The 27,160-nt window shown below is 42.4% G+C and overlaps 1 protein-coding gene across 1 annotated transcript in view; it reads left to right on the forward strand.

Moving 5' to 3' along the window:
- The window catches only part of faf1 (Fas (TNFRSF6) associated factor 1), a 264,696-nt gene that overhangs the window by 119,694 nt on the left and 117,842 nt on the right, over positions 1-27,160 (forward strand). The window contains exon 8 of the mRNA XM_055641801.1: positions 25,571-25,657. Within this exon, the coding sequence (XP_055497776.1) occupies positions 25,571-25,657 (87 nt within the window). The remainder of the gene's footprint in view (positions 1-25,570; positions 25,658-27,160) is intronic.

Below are 27,160 nucleotides of genomic sequence, written 5' to 3' on the forward strand. Positions count from 1 at the left end.
ACGATGCGGCCTCCCAGGTCTTGCACACCGCTCTCTCCCATCTGGACAGCCAGAAGGGGGGCTACGTGAGGATGCTGTTCATAGCCTACAGTTCAGCCTTCAACACGATAGTCCCCACCAGACTGGCTGGGAAGCTAATGGAATTGGGGCTCAACACCTCCCTGTGTGCCTGGGTCCTGGACTTTCTCACCGCCAGGCCCCAGGTCGTCAAGATGGGAGGGAATACATCGAAGTCCCTCACCCTGAGCACAGGATCGCCCCAGGGTTTCGTCGTCAGCCCCCTATTGTACTCCCTGTACACACATGACTGTGTGGCTAGGTTCAGCTCCAACTCATTAATTAAGTTTGCTGATGACACTGTGGTGGTGGGCCTGATCTCAGACAACGACGAGAAAGCCTACCGAGAGGAGGTGGCTGGTCTAGCACTCTGGTGCCAGGATAACAGCCTCCTCTTGAACATCAAAAAAACGAAGGAGCTGATCATGGACTTTAGGAGGGCACATCATCCGAGGACGTACACTCCATTGAGGATAAATGGGGATCCTGTGGCTAGGGTGAACTGTTTTAAATATCTGGGAGTCCACATCTCCGAGGATATGACATGGGCATCACACGCCTCAGCACTCGTGAGTAAGGCAAGGCAGCGCCTTTACCACCTCAGGCAATTGAGGAAATTCAGAGTGTCTCCGAGGATCCTCCAGTGCTTCTACGCAGCAGCTGTGGAAAGCATCTTGTCCGGGAACATTACCATCTGGTTTGGGAATTGCTCTGCCAAGGACAAGAAGGCTCTGCAGAGAGTAGTGCGTTCGGCCGATAGCACTATGGGAACTTCACTTGCCCCCCTGCAGGAACTATACATCAGGAGGTGCAACTCCAGAGCCAACAATATCATGAGAGACCCCTTCCACCCCTGCAACGGACTGTTCCAGCTGCTACGGTCAGGCAAACGCCTCCGTTGCCATGCGGTGAGAACGGAGAGGTTGAGAAGGAGTTTCTTCCCAGAGGCCATTCGGACTGTAAACGCCTATCTCACCAGGGACTAACTCTACTGAATGTTTTTCCTTCCATTATTTATTATGTAAAAGAATATGTGTGTTATGATTGTGTTTATAGTTTGTTTGGTTGTTTGTCTTTTGCACAAAAGTCCGCGAGCATTGCCACTTTCATTTCACTGCACATCTCGTATGTGTATGTGACAAATAAACTTGACTTGACTTGACTTGACTTGCATTTCATCATCAGAGATCAATTTTGGGAGTGAATGATTGTAGTGTTAGCATCAATGCCCTTTGTTCCTCACCTCTTAGTTCTTGCCAATTGCTGTTTCTGAATTCAAGCAAGGAACAAAGGTCAGCTGTTTGCATACACAAAATTACACATTCCTGAAATTTGGTCTCCACTGGGAAAACTTAAGTAACTCCTGATGGACAATGAAAAGTTGAGATTTAAAAATATTTAAATCAACTCAAAATTAATGGAAATGCCTATTTCATAAATCAATTACAAAAATCACTCAAAATATTGAAATTTAGATTTTAAATATACTTTGTATAGTTTGCATGAAATTGAATTATTGTGTATTTGACAGCTAATGAAGAGAATGTAAATAACTTAATTTTTATGATACTGCACCATTGAGCATTTAAGTATTTCACGATCCCTTTTCAGACAGTAATTAAAGTAATTTTCAATGCTGTAAAGCAATGATCCCCACAAATTAGGAATTGTCTGGAGTAAATGAGTACCTTGGGGACTGTTATAGCATGACAATTTTATCCCTTTTATTATGAAATGCATAAAACAGAGCATTCCAGTGAACATAGTATCACAAATCTGAAGGTTGTTGTGCTCTACGTATCTGGTGAATTTTCCTCTGAATTTGAATGTATATATTAAAGAGAGGATATGAATTGCGGTCAAGCACCACTGCAAATACGAACGAACAAAGTATATTCAGATCTTTAAAGAATTAGTATATATTGACAATACAATAGGTACTGACAAAAATAGTTATTAATCATGGTGTCTTACTATCAAAAATATGTATGATAACATTGCGGAATAATTAGAAGGTAATACGAGATTTTTCACTTTTATGTTGACATCCAAACCACTTAATGACCAATAGATTAATTGTAAAGTGCAGTTGTTTTATTAAACAGGTAGGAACATAGTTAAATAGCTAGAAGCACATGGCTGTTTCTTACAAAATTCAAATAAATGTATGACAAGGTAATTTGTTCTTGGGCGAATGCTAAATTAGAGCAAAATGACAGAGGACAAAATGACAACTGCCAGCTGTTGCCTTTAAGGTTCAGATAAATTATGAGAGTCCCATGCTTCATTAATTGCGTTGTGGAGGAATAGTGCTATAGTTTTACAAATCTAACCAATATTTAAATCCAATGAATTCCTGTGCTGCCAGTACTCTACTAAAGTTTCTGCCAATTGTACTGAGGTCAATTGTGAAAGATCTTCCTTCTGCCAACCTGTATATCTTCACTGTGAATGCTCTGGTAGTTGATATATGGATCAACAGGTTGATATTCAAAGGCAGAAAACAAAGTTGATTGTACAATTGTAGTAAATCTCTGAATTGAAAGCTGTATTATCTAATAGAATTTTATTTACCAAAATTGAATAATTTAAATAAAACTCAGTATGCAGCTGAGGAGAGGAAAGTATAAGTATTTTCTGGGTAAAATTGAGGATTTAACTTTATTTCAGATATCAACTAACTTGGGCATCATTATATATACCAAAATGGAAATTTTAAATGCTTTTCATACAGCATAGACATCTAAGTTTTGTGGTTACCACACTTGCATATTTATAAAGATTTTTTTGTTAAACTCTTTCAAAATATTTTATTTAAAAATATCTGCACTCTCCCAAAAGATTAGGTAACCACAGGGCGAACAAAGTCAAGGACATCCGCCACTTCAGAAACAGATCAAAGTCCAGTTTCTACCAAAGCTCACTTCTGTACCAGGAAAGCTTAGCTGTTTAACTGCATCTGTCAAATCACATTTTATTCTATTGAATAATACACGTTTCGAGTTAGTAAAACTTGCAAAGCATTAGCTTGTGCTTTTTCAACTTTAAAACTATTAAAACAAAAAAAAAGAAACATTAAAAAAAATGAATATCACACAAGCTGAAGATGCTGGAATCTGAAATGAAACTTGAAAATTCTTTAACCATTTAGCAGGTCAGGCTGTATTTATGGAAAGAAAAACAGTTAATATTAGCACTAGTTCCAGTATTTTCTGTTTTTATTAGAGAAAGTAATGGAATAAAGGCAAATAGAGATAGTGGGTATATGAAATAAACTGTCAGAGGATTTAGTTGAGGCAGGTACTATAAAGGCATTGAATAGATACATGGACAAGTGCATGAATAGGAAAGGTTTAGAGATACTGGGCAATCACAGGCAAATGGGACAAGTTTAGATCGGGCATCTTGGTTGGCATGAACATGTTCAGTTGAAGGGTCCGTTTCTGTGCTATATGGCTCTGACTCCATTTAGGTAAAACCGAAGATTGTCTTTCTAGTTTTGAAAGACCATTGGAAGAATGACTTTTCAAAGGTTTCAAAGGTCTTTTATTGTTACGTGTACCAATTAAGGTACAGTGATATGCGAATTAGCATTCAGTCATACAAAAAAAGCAACAAGACACACAACTACATAAAAGTTAACATAAGCATCCACCACAGCAGATTCCCCACATTCCTCACTGTGATGGAAGGCAATAAAGTCTAATCTTCTTCCCTCATTTTTCTCCCGCGGTCGGTGCAGTCGAGCCATCCGTCGGGGCAATCGAAGTCCCCGCATCAGGGCGATCGAAGCTTCCGTGTCGGGTCTGTGATAAAGTCCGCAGGCATCTGGCAAATTGCCAGGTCGATCCCTGGCAAAGGGATCACGGGCTCCGCGATGTTAATGTCCCGTAGGCTTCCAGCGGTGGAGCTCTCGAAGTCTGTCTCCAGCAAAGGCCGCCAACTGCTCGATGTTAGGCCAAGGTAAGAGAGTAGAAAACGTTTCCCCCAACACCCCCCCCCCCCCCCCCCCCCCCCCCAAGCTAAAAAACACTAATACAATTATACATTTAATACATACTAAAAAAACAACGAAGAAGAAAGGGACAGACAGACTTTTAATCTCCAAGGTACCATTAAAATCATTAAATACCATCCAATGCATGTGGAAATAGATTTAGTGCCTTTTAATGATGATTCAATTAATTGTCATTGTCAGTGTACAGTACAGAGACAACGAAATGCATTTTTTTTTTAGCATCTCCCTTGAAAGGGAGACACAGGGCGTCGCGGTGTGCCCGCGCCTGCCGCCGTGCCTTAATAGTGGGCCTGATGCTATTTTTAAATATATAGTTGAGCAAGCATTTAATTGCCCATCCCAAGTTACCCATGAGAAGCTGGTGAGATGCCCTCATGTTTGCTATACCCACAGTGCTGTGAGGGAGAGAGTTCTAATCCAGCATTTATGCCAGTTTATGCACAATGTATGCTGAAGTGACTATGGGTTGATTGTATCGACACTTCCTTTGGGCCATATCACCTTTTGGTATAAAGGTGACCATACTTACACAATACTGAATTGAAACACCTTGATACTTGCTGTGGTTGTGAAATAAATGAGGTGTAAGGTTTGCACTCCTCTACTGATATGAAATGATATATCTTTGATTTAAAAGCTCATTACTATAGGAGTTATGTCAGTAATTCACTTTAATTTTAGGAAGCCAAGTGTAAACAATTTATTTTCTAATATTGCATTTGGTATATTTGATTGTGCAAGAAATATTTCGATAGATCCTAACATTTATTATTGGTTTAAAAAAAAAATCTGGATACTATTTATGTGCACGACTATAAAGTAGGCATTTTGTTTGAAGATTTTCCATAAAATCATAAACTATATTACCTCTGAAGGCATTTTTTAAGGCATTATTTATTATTTATGATTTTGTTTTGGATTGATTAATCCTAGAGAGAAAAATAACCCCAATTATTACAGTTTGCATGCTTCCCAGCTTATCAGATGCTTATACAGTTCCCCCCATAATGTTTGGGACAAAGACCCATAATTTATTTATTTGCCTCTGTACTCCACAATTTGAGATTTGTAATAGAATAAATCACATGTGGTTAAAGTGCACATTGTCAGATCTTATTAAAGGCCATTTTTATACATTTTAGTTTCACCATGTAGAAATTATGGCTGTTTATACATAGTCCCCCCATTTCAGGGCGCCATAATGTTTGGGACACATGGCTTCACAGGTGTTTGTAATTGCTCAGGTGTGTTTAATTGCCTCCTTCACGCAGGTATAAGAGAGCTCTCAGCACCTTGTCTTTCCTCCAGTCTTTCCATCTCCTTTGGAAACTTTTATTGCTGTTTATCAACATGAGGACCAAAGTTGTGCCAATGTAAGTTAAACTAACTTCTGTGGCAGAGAATTCCAGATTCACCACTCTCTGTGTAAAAAATGAATTTCTCATCTCGGTCCTAAAAGACTTCCCTCTTATCCTTAAACTGTGACCCCTTGTTAAGAGACTGAGAAACAAGAATAAAACTGTTAGAGACATTAGCCAAACCTTAGGCTTACCAAAATCAACTGTTTGGAACATCATTAAGAAGAAAGAGAGCACTGGTGAGCTTACTAATCACAAAGGGACTGGCAGACCAAGGAAGGCCTCCACAGCTGATGACAGAAGAATTATCTACAATAAAGAGAAATTCCCAAACACCTGTCCAACAGATCAGAAACACTCTTCAGGAGTCAGGTGTGGATTTGTCAATGACCAATGTCTGCGGAAGACTTCATGAACAGAAATACTGAGGCTACACTGCAAGATGCAAACCACTGGTGAGCTGCTAAAATAGGATGGCCAGGTTACAGTTTGCCAAGAAGTACTTAAAATAGCAACCACAGTCCTGGAAAAAGGGCTGTGGACAGATGAGATGAAGATTAACTTGTATCATAGTGATGGCAAGAGCAAAGTATGCAGGAGAGAAGGAACTGCCCAAGATCCAAAGCATACAACCTCATCTGTGAAACATGGTGGTGGGGGTGTTATGGCCTGGGCATGTATGGCTGCTGAAGGTACTGGCTCACAGTTGATGGTAGTAGCATAATGAATTCTGAAGCATATAGACACTTCATCTGCTCTATCTGCTCAAGTTCAAACAAATGCCTCAAAATTCATTGGCTGGCATTTCATTCTACAGCAAGGCAATGATCCCAAACATACTGCGAAAGCAACAAAGGAGTTTTTCAAAGCTAAAAAATGGTTAATTCTTGAGTAGCCAAGTCAATCACCCGACCTGAACCCAATTGAGCATGCCTTTTATATGCTGAAGTGAAAACTGAATGGGACCAGCCCCCAAAACAAGCATAAGCTAAAGATGGCTACAAGACAGGCCTGGCAGAGCATCACCAGAGAAGACACCCAGCAACTGGTGATGTCCATGAATCGCAGACTTTAGGCAGTCATTGCATGCAAAGGATATGCAACAAAATACTAAACATGACTACTTTCATTTACATGACATTGCTCTGCTCCAACATTATGGTGCCCTGAAATGGGGAGACTGTGTATAAACACTGCTGTCATTTCTACATGGTGAAACCAAATTGTATAAAAATGCCCTTTATTAAAATCTGACAATGTGCACTTTAACCACATGTGTTTTTTTTCTATTACAAATCTCAAATTGTACAGAGGCAAATAAATAAATGATGGGTCTTTGTCCCAAACGTTATGAAGGGCACTGTATGCATGTTTAATATCAACTCTATTATCAAACAGAATTTTAATGCAGCTTTGTATTGCAATTGGTAAATAAACTTGACCTTACTTAATTATCATCTTTTATCACAGTTTAACAATTAGGTTCTGATTAAAGTATTAATTTGCCAGTGAAATTTAGCTTTTGTCATTGAATTAAATATATTTTGTTTTCAATTGCTTAGGTTACATGAACTGGTTTGATGAGCTAATGTCACTCCTCGTACAACAAATAACCACAATTTGTTGTATTTCATGCTCAAACTTTGTTTATAAATCATAATGTAGACAATTTATTAGAGTTTGCTTGCCTTTTACAGAACAAAACTATAATTCGGAACTTGTATTTATAAAGATCTTCAGGAAGGGATATTTCCACTGTCTCAATGCTTTGAAGTAACTAAAACAGATATTCAATACAATAAAGTAAGACCAATTCTGTTAATACAGTATATTTTCACATTTAGGCAGCAACATTTAATTTTGTCTGGTGGGTTACGGATAAATATTCTGGCTGCTATAGTTTGTGCTTTACAGGACAGTTTGTTTTTTAACCTGTTTCGAATTTGCAATTCAGTTTTTGGCTCCTTTCATGATGTTGGTATTGTACGTTATGTTCAATTATAGTTAGTTGAATGACCAATAAACAAAAATTGCTGCAGTTGTAATAATGGAGGACGGGAAGAAATCTATCCATACCGCTTATTTTTCAAGCATAATATTTTAGCTCAATATGGTCCAGAAGGTTATTTTGCCTAAAAATTCACGTCATAAAATGCACCGTGGAATGATATTGATTCATGGGATGACAACCATTTTGGTGACTCGTCACATCAGAAATTGTTTACCACTGTAGCCTCAATCATAAGAAATTGTGATGCATGTTTTTGTGTTTGTAAAAAAAGATAATGTGCTGGAGTAAATCAGCGAGTCAGACAGCATCTCTGGAGAACATAGGTGACGTTTCGGGTCGAGACACTTCTGCAGACTGATTTGTGTTTGTAAATATGCCACCTTGTGGTGATCTTGCAAAGTTGGCCTTTTTAATTTTGGATGGTGATGTGAGAATGTCATTTGATCAACATGTGTGAGAGAGGGGAGGGAAATTTGGAGAGGCATATCATGTGAGAATTGGGAGAATCGGAGTAACATGTAATTGTGATATGCTGGATTATTGGCATGGCGTCATGTGTTTGTGAGTGGTCAACTTTGCACTCACTATGGTGCTAATGAAGGGCATGGAGTGCATTTGGAACACTATTACCTTGGGTTGGCACACCAGATTTATATTGTGGGAGGGTGAGCTGGAGTGCAGTGAATAGGAAACCAGTTGTACATCAGTGATAAAGTTCATGTGGAGTGAGAGGATGGATTACTAAATATTTTATTAAATTGCAAGCCTCCCTATTTGATATTATGCGAGGTAGACTAGGGTAGCCTTATGACAGGCATTCCTGGACAATGTGCTTCAAATACCCATGGTGGGCTTTTGCAAGGGACATGAAGTTATTTCATGCATCCGTGATTCGAACATTTTGCTGGTATTTAATAATATTATGCTGGAAATAAGTGCAATATTGCTTCAATATCCATATATCAATTGTGTGTTACATCAAAGCCTCGTGTTACATCAAAACATATTTATTTAAATTTTTGAAAATCATAAAAAAAGCTGCAGACACACAAATTCTGAAGTGGTAAATTGTTGGAAATACTCAACAGGTTAGGCACCACAGAATAGAAATATAAAATGCTAGAACTATTCAACAGATTGCATTAGTTTCTGTACACTCATGTGCCTGGTAACCCATGACAACCCTGTGATCTTGGTCTCCAAGGCTGATGTTAGAAGATCCTTCGAGGCTGGACCTTCAAAGGATCCGCCGTGACAATGTACCTAGCTGTGTTGTCCGAACTTGTTAGAGTATTTGTGAACCTCTTCATCCCCTCTACTATGATCTGATGTCCTCACATGATTTAAAATGATTTCCATAATACCAGTTTCTAAGAAGAGTAAGGAAACTTTCCTCAATGCTACAGACTGGTGGCATTTGTGTCATTGCGATGAAGTGCTTTGCGAAGCTGGTTATGATACAAATCTACTCATAAGAACAGGTACATCGTATTGTTGTTCAACGACTGTTGAAGCTCAACCCATCATCCCCTTTGAAACCCACTTTTCAACTCTGGGACCTGGGCCTATGTTCCTCCTTATGCTATTGGATCCACAACTTCCTAATTGGCAGACTTCAATCAGTACTGATTGGCAACAATACGTCTTCACTGACCATCTGCACAGGGAACCCCAGGCAGCATACTGTTCCACTATTCTATACCAATGACTGTGTTGCCAGTCACTGCTCCAACACTATCTTTAAATTCGCTGATGACACCACCATTGTTGTGCAAGCAACAGGTAACAATGAGTCAGCATACACGAGGGAGATTCGTAATCTGGTTGAGTGGTTTCAAAACAAGAATCGTACTTTCAGTTTTATGAAGACCAAGGCGCTGATAGTTGACTTCATGAAAGGAAACCTGATGGACCATGCACTGACTTCATTAGCAGAATGGTGGAGGAGAAAGTCAACAACTTCAACAAGTCTGATGATCTGTCCTGGGTCCAGCATATTATGCAATCACAAAGAATGCTCAACAACGTCTCATCTTTCTCAGAGATTAAGAAGATTGGGCATGTCGGTGAATACTCTTATCAAATGTATACAAGTGTAGAGGGCACATTGACTGGTTGCATTGTGGCCTGATTCAGAAATTTAAACACTCAAGAATGAAGTAGGCTGTTGAGAATGGTGGACATTGCTTTTTCACTGGTACTGACCTCCCCACCATTAAAGGGATCTACAGGAAGTGCTGCCTCAAAAAAGCAGCTAATATCATCATAGACTCGCACTACTTTGGCCATGCTCATTTAGAGGCATAGAGTCATACACCATGATAACAGGCCCTCTGGCCTACTTACCCATGCCGACCAAGATTTCCTCTCTTCAGCTGCCCATTTTGACCCATCTCCCTCTAACCCTTTTCTATCCATGTACCTGTCCAAATACCTTTTAAATATTGTAATAGTACTTGCCTCTACTCCCTCCTCGAGCTACTCGTTCCATATACCCACCACCCTAATGTAGAAATTGTTGCCCCTCAGGTTCCTATTAAATCTTTTTTTACTCTCACCTTAAACCTATGTCCTCGAGTTCTTAATACCCCTACTCTGGGTAAAAGACTTTGTGCATGGATCGTAACTGGAAGTAAGCATTAGAGTTGCTGATAATAACATGGGAAGAAAATATGAGAACCTGAACCATTACCTCCTGCTTCAAGAACAGCCTCCTCCTATCAATCATTAGGTTCTTGAACCACCATCCATTGATGTGGATAAGAAGGTTTACGAAACTACCCCAATGCGCCATCTTTTATTTTCCAAAAATAAACTTTATTCAGAATTTAAAATATATACAAAACAAAGTGCAAAAACTCTTCTAACATTCTCAGCGTCTATACTTTAATTAGTGTAATATACGGTAGTGTTTGTAAACTCTCATTAAACCAACACCATTGGCACTCGTGTGGCCCCATGTGGTGATGTCCCTTCCCTTTTTTGTGTCTCTAACAGACTCGGCCCCTCAATAACCTGCAGCGGAAAGACCTGAGGTGATGATCCTCCCCCACAGAGCATTGGCTACTTCAGGGAGTTTCTCAGCACACACAATGGGCCAGTTGGTAACATTAGCTGACGGACATCTTGCTCTGCTGGGAGACCAACAGATTTTCGGGCAGACAGAAGAGCGTCTCTCACCGATTTGATGATCTTACAGCAGCACTTAGACAATAGGCGCAGGAGTAGGCCATTTGGCTCTTCGAGTGGCCCATTCAATATGATTATGGCAGATCATCCACAATCAGTACCTCGTTCCTGCCTTCTCCCCATATCCCCTGACTCCGCTATCTTTAAGAGCTCTAACTCTATCTAGCTCTATCTAACGTCCAGGAACGGAAAAGACTGCAAAAAGTTGTGACCACTGCCCAGTCCATCACTGGCTTTGACCTTCCCACCATCGAAGGGATCTATCGAAGTCGCTGCCTAAAAAAGGCAGCCAACATCATCAAACATCCTGGCCACACAATCATTTCACCACTGCCATCGGGAAGAAGGTACAGGTGCCTGAAAACTGTAACGTCCAGGTTCAGGAACAGCTTCTTCCCTACAGCCATCAGGCTTTTACACACGACAACAAATAAGCTCTGAACTGCAACAGACTTATTATATATTGCCTTATATTTGTTTTTTATTGATTATGTGTGCATGTGTATACACATACTGAACTTTTTTTCTTCTCCTGTTATGTACTATGTTTTCATATTCTTTTGTGCTGCAGCAAGTAAGAATTTCATTGTCCTATCTGGGACGTATGACAATAAAACACTCCTAATTCTTGACTCTTAAAAGCATCCAGAGATCCGGCCTCCAGTGCCTTTTGAGGCAGAGAATTCCACAGACTCAACTCTCTGTGTGAGAAAGTTTTTCCTCATCTCCTTTCTAATTTTTAAACTGTGGTCCCTGGTTCTGGACTCCCCCAACATCGGGAACATGTTTCCTGCCTCTAGCGTGTCCAAATCCTTAATAATCTTTTATGTTTGAATAAGATTCCTTCACATCCTAACTTCCAGAGTATACAAGCCCAGCCGTTCCATTCTATCGACACATGACAGTCCCACCATCCCGTGAATTAACCTGGTGAACCTACGCTGCACTCCCTCAATAGCAAGAATATCCTTCCCCAAATTTGGAGACCAAAACTCCAGGTGTGGTCTCACTAGGGCCCTGTACAACTACAGAAGATCTCTTTGCTCCTGTACTTAACTCCTCTTGTTATGAAGGCCAACATGCCATTCGCTTTCTTCACTGCCTGCTGTACCTGCATGCTTACTTTCAGTGACTGATAAACAAGGACTGCCAGATCCCGTTGTACTTCTCCTTTTCCCAACTTGACACTATTTAGATTATAATCTGCCTTCCTGCTTTTGCCACCAAAGTGGATAACCTCATTAAACTGCATCTGCCCCTCACCCAACCTGTCCAATCATCCTGCATCCTCTTAGCATCCTCCTGACAGTTCACACTGCCACCCAGCTTTGTGTCATCTGCAAATTTGCTAATATTACTTTTAATCCCTTCTAGATCATTAATGTATATTGTAAATAGCTGCGGTCCCACCACCGAGCCTTGCGGTACCCCACTAGTCATTGCCTGCCATTCTCAAAGGGACCCGTTAATCCCTACTCTTTGTTTCCTGCCTGCCAACCAATTTTCTATCCATGTCAATACCCTACCCCCAATACCATGTGCTCTAATTTTGCCCACTAATCTTCTATGTGGGACATTATCAAATGCTTTCTGAATGTCCAGGTACATTACATCCACTGGTTCCCCTTTGTCCCTTTTCCTAGTTACATCCTCAAAAATTTCCAGAAGATTAGTCAAGCATGATTTTCCCCTTCATAAATCCATGCTGACTTGGACCGATCCTGCTACTGCTATCCAAATGTGCCGCTTTTTATAATTGACTCCAGCATCTTCCTCACCACCGATGTCAGGCTAACCGGTCTATAATTCCCTGTTTTCTCTCTCCCACCATTCTTAAAAAATGGGATAACATTAGCTACCCTCCAATGCACAGGACTGATCCTGAATCTATAGAACTTTGGAAAATGATCACCAATACGCCCACAATTTCCAGAGCCACCTCCTTAAGTACCCTGGGATGCAGACCATCAGGCCCTGGGGATTTATCAGCCTTCAGTCCCATCAGTCTACCCAACACCATTTATTGCCTAATGTGCATTTCCTTAATTTCCTCTGTCACCCTAGATCCTATGGCCACTGGTACATCAAATGAGATTGTTTGTGTCCTCCTTAGTGAAGACGGATCCAAAGTACCTGTTCAACTCGTTTGCCATTTCCTGATTCCCCATAATAAATTCACCTTTTTCAGTCTTCAAGGGTCCAACTTTGGTCTTAACTAATTTTTTCCTCTTCACGTACCTAAAGAAGCTTTTACTATCCTCCTTTATATTCTTGGCTAGCTTACCTTCGTACCTCATCTTTTCTCCCCGTATTGCCTTTTTAGTTATCTTCTGTTGCTCTTTAAAAGTTTCCCAATCCTCTTGCTTCCCGCTCATCTTTGCTATGTTATTTCCCTTTTATTTTTATACGTCCCTGACTTCCCTTGTCAGCCATGGTCGCCCCTTACTCCCCTTGGAATCTTTCTTCCTCTTTGGAATGAACTGATCCTGCACCTTCAGTATTATTTCCAGAAATACCTGCCATTGTTGTTCCACTGTCCCTGCTAGGGTATCTTTCCAGTCAACTTGGCCAGCTCTTCCCCAATGACTCCATAATCCCCTTTCTTCAACTGTAATCCTGACACTTCCGATTTACCCTACTCTCTCAAATTGTAGGTTAAAACATCATATTATGGTCACTACCTCCTTTACCTCGAGCTCCCTTATCAAATCCGGTTCATTACATAACACTAAATCCAGAATTACCTTCTCCCTGGTAGGCTCCAGTCCAAGCTTCTCTAAGAATCCATCATGGAGGCACTCCACAAACTCCCTTTCTTGGGGTCCAGTACCAACCTGATTTTCCCAGTCTACCTGCATGTTGAAATCTCCAATAACAACCGTATGACATGCCAACTTTATGACATGCCAATTTTAATTCTTGATTTAATTTGCACCCTATTTCCAGGCTACAGTTTGGGGGCCTGTAGATAACTCCCTTTAGGGGATTTTTACCCTTACAATTCCTCATTTCTATCCATACTGACTCTACATCTCTTGATTTTAAGTCACTCGTCACAAGGGACTGAATTTCATTTCTCACCAACAGAGCTACCCCACCCCCTCTGCCCACCTGTCTTTCTTTTCGATAGGACGTATACCCTTGAATATTCAGTTCTCAGCGCTGGTCCTCTTGCAGCCATGTCTCTGTAATTCACACAACATCATATTTGCCAATTTCTAACTGAGCCTCAAGCTCATCCACTTTATTTCTTATACTTTGCGCACTCATATGCAACACTTTGACCGGTATTCACCTCCCCTTTCACACCAATCACTATTGGCCCTGACCTTACTCTGTTATCCCTTCTTGAACTTTCCTTCCCATTAATTCGGGAGTCTTTTGTAACTTTTCCTGTACTCATTTCCCCTTTAACTCCATTTTATACTCCCATTTTGTCAATTCCTTCCCCCCACTATTTAGTTTAAACCCACACGTGTAGCACTAGCAAACCTGACTGCCAGATGTTGGCCCCCCTCCAGTTACGGTGTAACCCGTCCCTTTTGTACAGGTCACCCCTCCCCAAGAAGAGATCTCAGTGGTCTATAAAGCTAATTCCTTGCTCCATGCACCAGACCCCAGCCACACACTCAGATCTCCCTGTTCTTGCCCTCACTAGCACGAGGTACTGGAAGCAATCCACAGTTAATCACCTAGAAGTCCTGCTTTTCAGGCTTCTTCCTAACTCTCGTTGCAGGACCTCCTTCCTCTTCTTCCCTATGTCGTTTGTGCCCACGTGCACAACTACTGCCGGCTGTTCACTTTCCTCTCGAGGATGTTCTGAAGATTTTTTGTGATACCTTGAACCCTGGCACCAGGGAGGCAATAGACCATCTTCAAGTCTCGCCTGCCGCCACAGAATCTCTTGTCCGCACCTCGGACAATGGAATCACCCACCACTATAGCTCTGCCCGACGTCGGTCTTGCTCCGACAGCTCCCAAAAGGGTGTACCTGCTTTCATTTGGCACAGCCACTGAGGTCTCCTGCACTCCACTTTCTCACAGCCAACCACCTTCGCTCTCCCTGTATCCTTGGCGTGACAACCTCGCTGTAGGTCCTGTCCAGGAAACTCATTTTACCGGATGACCCTGAGGTCATCCAGCTGTTTCTCCAGTTCCGTAACACGTTCGTTCAGGAGCTGCAGCTGGACACAATTTATGCAGGTGTAGTTTCCTAAAGCACCATCAGTGCCTCTGACCTCCCACATCCTGCAAACCTCATACTGTTACCCGTCATCTTCTCCGCGTCCGGTCCGCTCCAGCCTCCTCGCCGAAGATTCTCGAGCCAAAGACTCGTCCTTCAAGTGTGCCCCTGGGAACAGCCCGTAAATCAGAGAGATACGGAGCTATTCGGGATGAACCTTGACAACAACCCTTGAACCAATCCCCAGGCTCTGTTTGCAAATCCACATTGCGAAGAGGTGGGCAAACGTCTCCACCCTATAGCAGCCTTCCAAGGGCACCGTGCATTGGAAGTAAGTTTCTAATAGTGCAGGAAGGACCTGACTGGGAAGGACTTACTCACTACCAGCTGAGCGAGGTCTTGGTGCTATTGGTGAGTTTGACGATGAGGCATTTTGCCAGACAAGTTTGGCAGCCTGCTCAGGGAATCACCAACAGGATCCATCAAGTCCATGTCATGCAATGCCTGCAGGATGTTCGGTGTTGACCACTGCCTGATGGGCGTAGCCCAAGTTGCTGGTCCGGAGGAACCTTTCAACAGAGGACCGGTGGTGTGGCAATATCCAGCTGACTGGCACATTGCACGGCATCAGAGACAGGCCCCTCCTTTGCAACACCGGGGATAGGGGGAACCTTAGTAGGTAGTGACACTTGGTGCCCACATACTTTGGCTCAACACACAGCCTGATGCACCCACACACGGTGTTACTCGGTGTGTCTTGTGTGGGGGTGGTGGACGGGGGGGGGGGAGGGGGGGAGCCGTTCATCAGTCACCCTCAACGGAGAGGCGACTTTTTCCATGTTGCTTCTCTGCCTCCCCTCTCGCGGCCGAACAGCTTGGATTGGAGCATCCTTTCCCAAAGTCGGGTCCGGAGCATCGGCAGCGGGCGTAGAGTGGACCTTTTGCCACCGCAGAGCGGGCGAACCCTTGCCGGGGGACGCCAGAGAGGAGTGCTCCGATCGCTGGCCCGTGGACTACGATATCCTGAAGCCGCGGTCTGCGGAGCTTCTAACTGCGGGAGCGGTGTGGACTTTCCATCGCGGAGCATGGGATCCCTCGCCGGAGAAGTGCTCCAACCGCTGGCCTGCAGCCTATAACATGACATCGGTGGTGGGGAAGATGTTGGGGTCAATTATAAAAGATGAGATAGCCGAAAATGTGGATAGCAGTAACAGGATCAGTCCGAGTCAGCATGGATTTACGAAGGGGAAATCATGCTTGACTAATCTTATGGAATTTTTTGAAGATGTAACTAGGAAAATGGACACGGGAGAGCCAGTGGATGTAGTGTACCTGGACTTTCAGAAAGCATTTGATAAGGTCCCACATTTGATAAGCCTACTCCTGCACCTATTGTCTATTGTCTAACATCCTGAAGCTGCGGACTCCGGTGGGAAAGTGCTGTTTCAGGTACTCCAAGCCGCAGAGTTTGTTCGACCGTTCATGGCCCCAACCATGGGTGAACAAGGGAGGAGTACTGGCAGAACTTTGTGACTTCCACCACAGTGAAGAATGCTGTGGTGGATGTTTGTGTTAAATCTTATTGTGTATTGTGTGTTCTTTTTAAGTGCATCGCTGCTGTCAAATTTATTTCACTGTACCTTCGGGTGTATGTGGCGAATAAATTTGACTTTGACTTTGACGAAGGTAGCCCTCACCGTGCAGGATTCCCAAATAGTTAATTTACAATTCGGATCAGTAGAATCGAAGGCAAATGTAATGGTAACATTTATTATGGAAGGACTAGAATACAAAAACATTGATGTAATGCTTTGGCTTTGTAAGGCCCTGGTCAGACCGCATTTGGGGTATAGTCTGCAATTTTGAGGCCCCATATCAGAGGAATGATGTGCTGGTGCTGGAGAGGACATTTACGAGAATGATCGCAGGGATGAGTGGGTTAACATATGATGACGTTTGACGGCGCTGGGCCTCTAATCGCTGGAGTAGGATATAAGTGGTGACTTCATTGAAACTTACTGAATAGTGAAAGGCTTGGATAGAATGGATGTTTCCACAAGTGGGAGAGTCTAGGACCAAAGCGCATAGCCTCAGAATAAAAGGACGCTCCTTTAGGAAGATGAAGAAGGTGGTGAAGGCCAAGTCAGTGGATATTTTTACGGTAGAAATCGATTTTTGATTAATACAGTATGCAGAGAAAGCAGGAGAATGGGGTTAAGGGGGAGAGTTAGATTAGCAATGATTGAATGGTGGAGTAGACTTGATGGGCTGAATGGCCTAATGCTATCATGTGTGAACTTATTTCATTTTTTTATGAACATTTATCTAAAGCATCTTGTCATATACAGTGTTTAAGAAAGAACTGCAGATGCTGGAAAAATAGAAGGTAGACAAAAAATTGCCATTTTTATACATGTTGGTTTCACCACATAGAAATTACAGCAGTGTTTATAAATAGTCCCCCCATTTCAGGGCATCATAATGTTTGGGACGTATGGCTTCACAGGATTTTGCAATTGCCGCCTTAATGCAGGTACAAGAGCTCTCAGCACCTAGTCTTTCTTCCAGACTTTCTATCACCTTTGGAAACTTTTATTGCTGTTTATCAACATGAGGACCAAAGTTGTGCCAATGAAAGTCAAAGAAGCCATTATAAGATTGAGAAACTAGAATAAAACTGTTGTAGACATCAGCCAAACCTTAGGCTTACCAAAATCAAATATTTGGAACATCATTAAGAGGAAAGAGAGCACTGGTGAGCTTACTAATCACAAAAGGATTGGCAAGCCAAGGAAGACCTCCACAGCTGATGACAGAAGAATTCTCACTATAATAAAGAAAAATCCCTAAACACCTGCCTGACAGATCAGAAACACTCTTCAGGAGTCGGGTGTGGATTTGTCAATGACCACTGTCCGCAGAAGACTTCATGTACAGAAATACAGAGGCTTCACTGCAAGATGCAAACCACTGGTTAGCTGCACAATAGGATGGTCAGGTTACAGTTTGCCAAGAAGTATTTAAAAGAGCAACCACAGTTCTGTAAAAAGGACTTGTGGACAGATGAGATGAGGATTAGCTTGTTTCATAGTGATGGCAAGAGCAAAGTATGGAGCAGAGAAGGAACTGCCCAAGATTCAAAGCATACCACCTCATCTGTGAAATAAGTGTTGGCAGTTCTGGAGCTGTCAGTATGTTCCAGTCAAATCGAGTCGAATGCAATTTCATTCAGGCAAATCAACGGCAATCACATATTTTCTGTATTTATGCCTCTGTTCTTGCTGCAATCACTTCTGATGAAAAAAAAACTAGATGGTGCGAGTTTATTTGGACAAGTGGGACAAATATGAATAACTTACAGATTTTATAATTTGTGAAAATTCTCAATTGTAGTATTGTGAATATACTGGTAAAGCTACCTGTCACTAATCGTGTCACAAACAGGCATGCTTATTTTGTTATAGATCATTTGATCTAAAAAGGAATATGTCAATTATCCCAACGCCAAACTTTCAACATACTTGAGTCTAAATTTAGAACTCCCGTGATTCTCCATCCACTTTGCAAATGTCCAATCTCTTTTTTAAGTTAGATGCATGATATTTTTGGAGGAACTAATAGAGCAACTTTCTGAAATGTTTTGAATATGTTGAAATCTATTGGTAAATGTCAATTTCTGAGAATATTCTTGGTTTACAAATGTTTGTGAATACCAGTTTGATTTGTAAAGAAGAATTTCTGAAGTACAGACATCAGTGGTCTTTCAACTGTGTTTTGAAAGTGAAGTTTTGATGATAAGCTTGTAGAGATAATTTTCTTCAACAATTCCTAAAGATAATGTACAAAGTGTAATAATTGTCTTCATGAACTGCATCATTCGACTATGGCACCTTCCCAGCCTATGGAATTTATTTAATATTTGAAGTTTTGACTACTCCTGTTAATGTGTACAACCGATAAAATAATTGGCACTATTTTTCCCTTCCATTGATGGGATTTCATTTTTGAAATAAGATTTCAAAAGATCTTGTGGACAGATGAGATGAAGATTAACTTATATCAGTGTGATGGCAAGCACAAAGTATGTAGGAGAGAAGGAACTGCCCAAGATTCAAAGCATACCACCTCATCTGTGAAACATGGTGGTGGGGATGTTATTGGCCTGGGCATGTATGACTGCTGAAGATACTGGCTCACTTATATTCACTGATGATACAACTGCTGATGGCAGTTGCATAATGAATTCTGAAGTGTATAGACACATCCTATCTGTTCAAGTTCAAACAAATGGCAAAACTCATTGGCCGGCGGTTCATTCTACAGCAAGACAGTTATCCCAAACATACTGCTAAAACAGGGGTCGGCAACCTACGGCCCATGGGCCAGATTCGGCCCGTAACCCTAATTCAACGTATCAGGCGGATTTTTTTCCCTGTCATCTAAACTTCTTTAGACTGTTTAATACTGTTGGCCAGCAATATAAAGACTTGCTTTAATGCTCCTAGCAATCCTGTTTGCTGATACAAAAAATCGAAACTGAAATAATCCGGGCAAATGGTTAGTTGGATTGTTGGGTGCGATTCCACTGATGTAAAAGTGCAGCTGCGGAGGCTACAGTGCCTGGTGCTCAGCGCGCCCCGGAACCATCCGTCACCGCGGTTCACCCAGGGGAGGGTCAGGACAAGGGCCGCCCTCCTCAAAGATGGCGGCGCTGCTGGCGGTTGGTTCGTGTGGACGCGAGGTGGAGAGGGAATTGGGCAAAGGGAGGGAGAGAGGGAGGGGAGGAGAGGTGGTGGGGGGGGAGAGGGAAGGAGAGAGAGTGGAGGAGGAGAGAAAGGGGGAGGAGGAGGAGAGAGTGGGAGGAGAGATAGTGAATGGGGGGAGGGGAAGAGAGAGCAACAAAGGGTCTACATGAAATTTAGGACGGAGAGGGGTGAGGGTAGTTTCAATACCAGTATCTCAAACTAACTGCTATGTTCAGTAGACATAATATTACTTAAATATATAAATATGTCAAAGTTTAATTAGTATGTATTATTATTACCTACATGTATTAACTATGGCGATAGATGTGGCCTGCCATCTGTTGACAGACATGGGTTTTGGCCCCTATGCAGAACAAGGTTGCAGACCCCTGTGCTAAGGCAACAAAAATAATTTTTCAAAACTAAAAAATGGTCAATCCTTGAGTGGCCATGTCAATCACCCAATCTGAACCCAATTGAGCATGCTAAAGAGAAAACTGAAGGGGACTAGCCCGCAAAACAAGCATGCTAAAGATGGCTGTAATGCAGGCCTGGCAGAGCATCACCAGAGAAGACGCCCAGCAACTGGTGATGTTCATGAATCGCAGACTTCAAGCAATCATTGCATGCTAAGGATATGCAACAAAATACTAAACATGACTACTTTTATTGGCATGACATTGCTGTGACCCATCATTATGGTGCCCTGAAATGGGGGGACTATGTATAAACATAAAAGTAATTTCTACATGGTGAAACCAAAATGTATAAAAATTGCCTTTATTAAAATCTGACAATGTACACTTTAACCACATGTGATTTTTTTCTATTACAAATCTCAAATTGTGGAGTACAGAGGCAAATAAATAAATGATGGATCTTTGTCCCAAACATTATGGAGGGCACAGTATCTGTTTTAGGTCTCCCCTGATGACTCCGATGAAAACAAAACCGAAAAATATATTTGCTTTTATGAAGATTTATCAAAAGCATCTTGTTATGTTACTCATTTATATACTTGATCCTTGTTTGGTAAATCAGGGAAGGGAGGTAAAAATACAGAACAATGTATAGTAGTCCAGGTCCTTAATTAGAAAGGTAAAAGATCATCAGCTTTGAGTTCCTCTTTAGCTCATTAGTATTAAGATGCCATCAGACAGATACATAAGATTAGGCATAAATATGCAAATACAATCATTAGTTCTATATGCACTATGTTTTTTATATAAAAACAAAGATGCTTCTTGCTACACTTTTACCAGAAGAAAATAGTTACAGCAGGGCCACGGCATGTGCTGATAGATCATAAGATCTACACAAAATTAAAGTGGCTCAATTACTTAGAGCTCATGATTATTTTCTTAAATTATTTTCATAGATGATAGTCAAAATTAATTATCATGGAAACGCATCCTTGTGCACAAATCTCACTGTGCCGACCCAAATATTTAACTGATGTAACATAGGAATCGAAAACATGAACAAATCTTAAGCAATCTTATACACCTAATGCAACTACAATTAAGTCATAAGGAACTACATCAAAATTTAGAGGCCCGATCATATTAGTAGATGTGCCTACTTCTCTCGATGTACCTTTTCTTTCCGAGAGGCATACCAAAAAGTGTATGAACTCCTAGTGTGTACCTCTGGTAACTTACTCGCTTAGTGTTCTGATAGTGACATTTGAAAGCTGTTTAAATATATTTACATAATTAAATTAAATTAATTCATTCTTCCTGCCCCCTTATCCCACCTGTCTGTAAACCTTTTGCCAATAGTGTACGATACGTATAGAAACATAGAAAATAGGTGCAGGAGTAGGCCATTCGGCCCTTCGAGCCTGCACCGCCATTCAATATGATCATGGCTGATCATCCAACTCAGTATCCCATCCCTGCCTTCTCTCCATACCCCCTGATCCCTTTAGCCACAAGGGCCACATCTAACTCCTTCTTAAATATAGCCAATGAACTGGCCTCAACTACCTTCTGTGGCAGAGAATTCCAGAGATTCACCACTCTCTGTGTGAACTTTGTTTTCCTCATCTCGGTCCTAAAAGATTTCCCCCATATCCTTAAACTGTGACCCCTTGTTCTGGATCCTTAAACTGTGACCCCTTGTTCTTGTATGATTTGAGCTGAGTAATTGAAGTGGTGCTTTACCCATATATTTGCCAATTTTACTTTCAATACATTGACATGACACTGGACTCTTACGCTTCAAGGCATAACAACGTATGTTATATTTTTATTAAGTAAGTTTCCCGATAGCCTCAGAAAGACACAAAATGCTGGAATAACTCAGCGGGTCAGACAGCATCTCTGGAGAGAAAGAATAGGTGACGGGTCGAGCCCCTTCTTCAGCCTCATCTCTACTCATTATGTGACAATGATAGCCTTCAACCCCTTCCTTATGCCTGCGTCATTCACGTCCTTCCCCTCTTGCAAGTAACAATCTTATAAATCCTTTTCTTTATATACTTATTTTTCCTTCTTTCTGTACTTTTTCTTCATTTCTATACTTTGTCTTCCTTCTTTCTGTACTTTGCATAGGTTGGTTACACAATTTGCACAGATCTTTTGATGGCAAGATAATTTCAAATTCCATTCTTACCAAAATTATGATTCTTCACCCATGACCTGAAGAAAGTGTTATCATAATCTTCAATCTGGTTTAGATATTTCCATTATAATCTCATGAGACATGTGCAGTGACATCAGTGCTCATGTCAAAATTGAGCAAAATCGGGTTGAAACACTGATAGCAGATTCATTCACTCATCATTGACACCGAAAAAAACAGTAGATTGGGTCGGTGGGGGCGCTGCGAGTCGTCTACCTTGCCAGTCATCTACCTCGCTAGTGTGTTCGTCATTTCAACTTTTTGGTTTTTTTTAGTGTGTCCAAATGTGTGTTTTAATGTCTCTTGGTGTGTCTTGTATGGGGGTTGGTGAGGGGAGGTAATGGGGGAACCGCTTTCGGTCGCCTCCTCCAAGGAGAGGCGACTTTTTCCATGTCGTCTCTCTCGCGGCCTAGCACCATGGATTCGGGCCCGGAGTTTCAGCAGCGAGCGCAGAGTGGACTTTTCATCGCGGAGCGGGCGAGCCCTTGCCGGGGTCGCCAGAAGGGAATGCTCCGATCGCTGGCCCGCAGACTGTTCAGCCTGAAGCCGCAATCTGTGGAGCTTCTAGCCGCCGGCGCGGCGTCCGGAGCCTGGGACCCCTCGCTAGGGATTGTCAGAGAAGAGCTCCGATCACCGGCCTGCGGCCGATAACATCCTGAAGCCGCGGCCTGCGGAGCTTCTAGCCAAGGGCGTGTCCTGGACTTACCATCTGGAGCCTGGGTTCCCTCGCCGGGGACAGTCAGAGAAGAGCTCCAACCACTGGCCTGCGGCCTACAACATCCTGAAGCCACGGTCTCGGGTAGGAAAGCGCCTTCGGGACCTCCAAACCGCGGAGTGTGTTCGACCGTCCCGACGTCGGAGTTTCAACCATCCCGACGAGAGGGCCTGTACACTGGGCCGTCCGTAGCGGTGACTACAGAGGTTTATGGCCGCGACCACGGGTGAACAATGGAGGAGGACTGACTGTACTTTGTGCCTTCCACCACAGTGAAGGATGCTGTTTGTGTTTAATTTTATTGTGTGTTCTTTTTTGATTGTACCGCTGCTGGCAAATTCATTTCACCACACTTATATGTCTATGTGATGAATAAAACTGATTGATTGATTGCATGTTTCTAATGAAGAATTGCATGGTTAAGTTCCATCCCTATAATGGTAAGAAATTGTGTGGTTGAATGATGAGGGGCTGGCACGTTGTGTGGTTTGAGGGAGAGTAACAAGTCTTTGAAAATTAAAAATAGCTAGATGTTGAAAATTGCAGATGAGAACAGAAAATATTGAAAACGCTCAACAGTCAGACAGCATTGCAGAACCAGAATCAGAAATATCATTTTTGGTTTTGGGATCCTACTGGGACTGAAAAATACTTTGTTTGTGGATGTAACCTTATCCACAGTATTTCCAAGGTTTTTAGTTCTGAGTTGTCTTGATATTAAGAAACAAACAAAAACGTTGAGCCAAATTGTGTTCGCCCAGATCTCTCAAGCCCTCACCTGGTCTAGATGCAGTGAATCAATATCACTGCATCTAGAGAATGTACAAAATGTAATCATTGTCTTCATGAACTGCATCATTCGACTATGGCACATTCCCAACCTTTGAATTTTATTTAATATTGAAGTTTTGGACTACTCCTGTTAATGTGTACAACTGATAAAATAATTGGCACTATTTTTTCCTTCCATTGATGGAATGAACATAAGGCATTTCAGTTTTCATCTTTGGATAAATCATGAACGGTTTACATAACAAAATAAAATAGATATATTTCTAAGTATTTGAGCAGAGCAGTTTCAGACTTTGCCAGGCCTACTGAAATAATGTTTAACAATCAAGGCATGCTAAAACTTCCCACAGCATTAAAACTGGCATTTCAAGCAGCTTTGTTTCACTGATCAGCAGCAGCTAGGTCAGGCATGTAATACCGTTACTATATATTAAGGGTATTATACGGTATGTTGCATCGAAATGCTTTTTAAAAAATGAAAGATCATCAACAAAAACTTCTTGTTCATGTGAGTGGTAAAATAAATAAAAATCCCTGTTCAGCAGCTCTGTTTTCATTGAATCGCCTAAATCACAGTGATACAGGTGCACAACCTTTTATCTGGAGTTCCGGAAACCGAAAAGCTCCGAAAACCGGACATTTTTTCCAGGATGTCGTCTGCACACCAAAGCTCGCGTTTGGCGCCAAACTTGACCCGAAACGACCCACGGTCAACCCAGGTCTGTACTACTGTAGCGGCTGCCTCCTCCCCGGAGACCGGGGAGACACTTAAACATCTGTAAATCATTGCTTAAATGTTAGTCAGTTAGTTTGGAGGGCTTTTATGTGAAGGGGGGGTGGGTGAAGGGGGAAACTTTAATTCTTAGTCCCCTACCTGGTCGGAGAGGCGGGGAGCGGGCAATGCCTTACCGGGTCGCCGTGCAGTAAGCTCCAGAGCGCTGTGGCCGCCGACTCCCAACATCGCGGAGCTGGGGCTGCGGGCGTCCGGCCGCGGGCGACGCGGTTGTAGCTCCGACCCTGGCAACTCTACCCCTGGCTGCGCAGCGCTCCAAATCCAGCGCGGCCCGCGGCCGGACGCCCGCAGCCCCAGCTCCGCAATGTTGTGAGTCGGCGGCCACAGCGCTTCGTAGCTTACCGCACGGCGAACCGGTAAGGCATTGCCCGCTCCCTGCTGGTATCCCAGCACTGCAACGCCGCCGACTCCCAACATCGCAGAGCTGGGGCTGCGGGCGTCCGGCCGCGGGCGGCACTGGATTTGGAGCGCCGCGCAGCCAGGGGTAGAGTTGCCGGGGTCGGAGCTACAACCGGCGCCGCCCGCTCCCCGCCTCTCCGACCAGATAGGGGACTAAGAATTAAGGTTTCCCCTTCACCCCCCCCACAAAATCCCTCCAAACTAACTGACTAACATTTAAGCAGTGATTCCCCGGTCTCCGGGGAGGAGGCAGCCGCTCCAGACTTTTCAAGCCGTCCGCGCTACCCACCTAATCCACGCTAAAAATCTTCCATTCGGAAATCCGAAAAATTCCAAAATCCGAGAAGTGTCTGGTCCCAAGGCTTTCGGATAAAAGGTTGTGCACCTGTATGTAGAATTTGTGGGACCTGAGGAAACACATTGGAAATGATGGGGCCTTTTGTTAATTATCTACTGCTCATCATTTTACATTGAACAATGCGGTCTTTTGCAGCCGTGTTTTTCCATTTTGAAATTGTTTTGAAGATTATAGGATAAAAAGTCTGCCAGTAAAGGTTGACATGAATAACCATTCATTGTATTTATATATGGCAAGCCTCATGCTGAAATGTACTGTGTTTGAGATTACTTTTAGTTAAAAAAAAATATGGTGTATTATATCCTTTTTAAACTTTTCTTTTATCAGGTAAAACGTAACATATTTGACCTCACGAACATCCATGTCCGCCATCAGATATGGGAAGGTTGGCCTGCCTCAGCCGAGGATGATTCTGTGAGTGTATTTTATTTTCAAAGAACTTTAATGTGCTTCAATCCTTAGTATTGTGTTATGGATAGCCAGAGACTTTCTTTCAGCAGATGTTCTTTTATGCACTGTTCTGCATTTGTTAGTGTGTGGTTTTGATATTTTCAATTCTGTATTACTCTTTTTATATAACCATTGTAACCATTAGCCAAACATCTTGCATATTTGAAGAAAAGCATAGGGCACAAGAGCTTACTTTTATGATTTGCCCATGGTTGAGAATAGTCAGCTGTATAAACATTTCAAGATGTTTTAGTATCTCAATGCAGAAAGGCTTTACACTGAAACAATACAGCCAACCATTCTTCAAGTTATTGAAAGTTTTAACATTTGTGAGGAAGAAAGCCTATTCACTGAATCCAAGAATTTAATTTAATCTGTAAAAGATTGAGCTTCCAATGTGAGATTGTTCAGAAATACTTAAGATGGGGACATTATCACAAAGTTCTTATGTTTTAAGAAACCAAAAGAACGGCTATAATGAAGTTAAGATTTCTGTGGCCGCTGCCCCATGCTCAGTACTCAGTACCCCCCCCCCCCCCACTTCCCCCCCCCCCCCCCCCCCCACCAACAATTGACTGCCATCTTCATCCTCAGCTGCCTCCCCCTCCACCCCCATCAGACCCTCCCAATCCTCTGCCACCATCCCAATCCTCTGCCCATTTTTAAAAAGTCAGGTGATATTTACGCTTAGTGTGTACTAGTTAGCAAATAGTTTGCAACGCTCGCTACTTCAGCACCAATGATGCTGATAGGAGCATCTACACTAAACTACTCTTAATTCAAATTCACACATGCACTGACTTCACAGCCCAACACCCGGACTTCCATCTGTATATATGTATATATGTATGTAGCGCCGCAGAATTGTGCACCTATCCCCCCCCCCCCCCCTTCTCCCTTCTGTTTTTGTTTTTCTGTTTCTTGTTTTTTGTGCTAAATTGTATGTATGCACTGAGTACGAGTAGCTTTCAGTTTCACTGTACATGTATAGTGACAATAAATGGCATATCTATATCTATATCTACTATCCTGCTTCCCGGCCAGTTAATGGCCAGCTCCTTTGTTTTGCTGGCATTGAGGGAGAAGTTGTTGTCCAGGCAGCATATTACTTAGCTCTTTATCACCTACTCGTTATTTAGCTTAAAAATACAGTGTGGAAAATTGGGGCTTTGACCCACCGAGTCTGCCCTGACGAGCGATCACTCTACACTATCCTACATACTAGGGGCAATTTACAATTTTTACCAAAGCCAACTAACCTACAAACCTGTAAGTAGTCGGAGTATGAGAGGAAATCGGAGCACCCGAAAAAAACCCATGGAAAACCGGGGAGGACGTCCAACCTCCATACAGACAGCACCCATAGTTAGGATCAAACCCTGGTCTCTGGCGCTGTAAAGAAGTAATTTTGCTGCTGTGACACCTTGCCGTTTGTCATTGTTCATGTTCCAGCCCTCCTTGGTGACG

Source organism: Leucoraja erinacea, chromosome 10, assembly GCF_028641065.1.
Source record: "Leucoraja erinacea ecotype New England chromosome 10, Leri_hhj_1, whole genome shotgun sequence".
NCBI classification, from domain to species: domain Eukaryota; kingdom Metazoa; phylum Chordata; class Chondrichthyes; order Rajiformes; family Rajidae; genus Leucoraja; species Leucoraja erinaceus.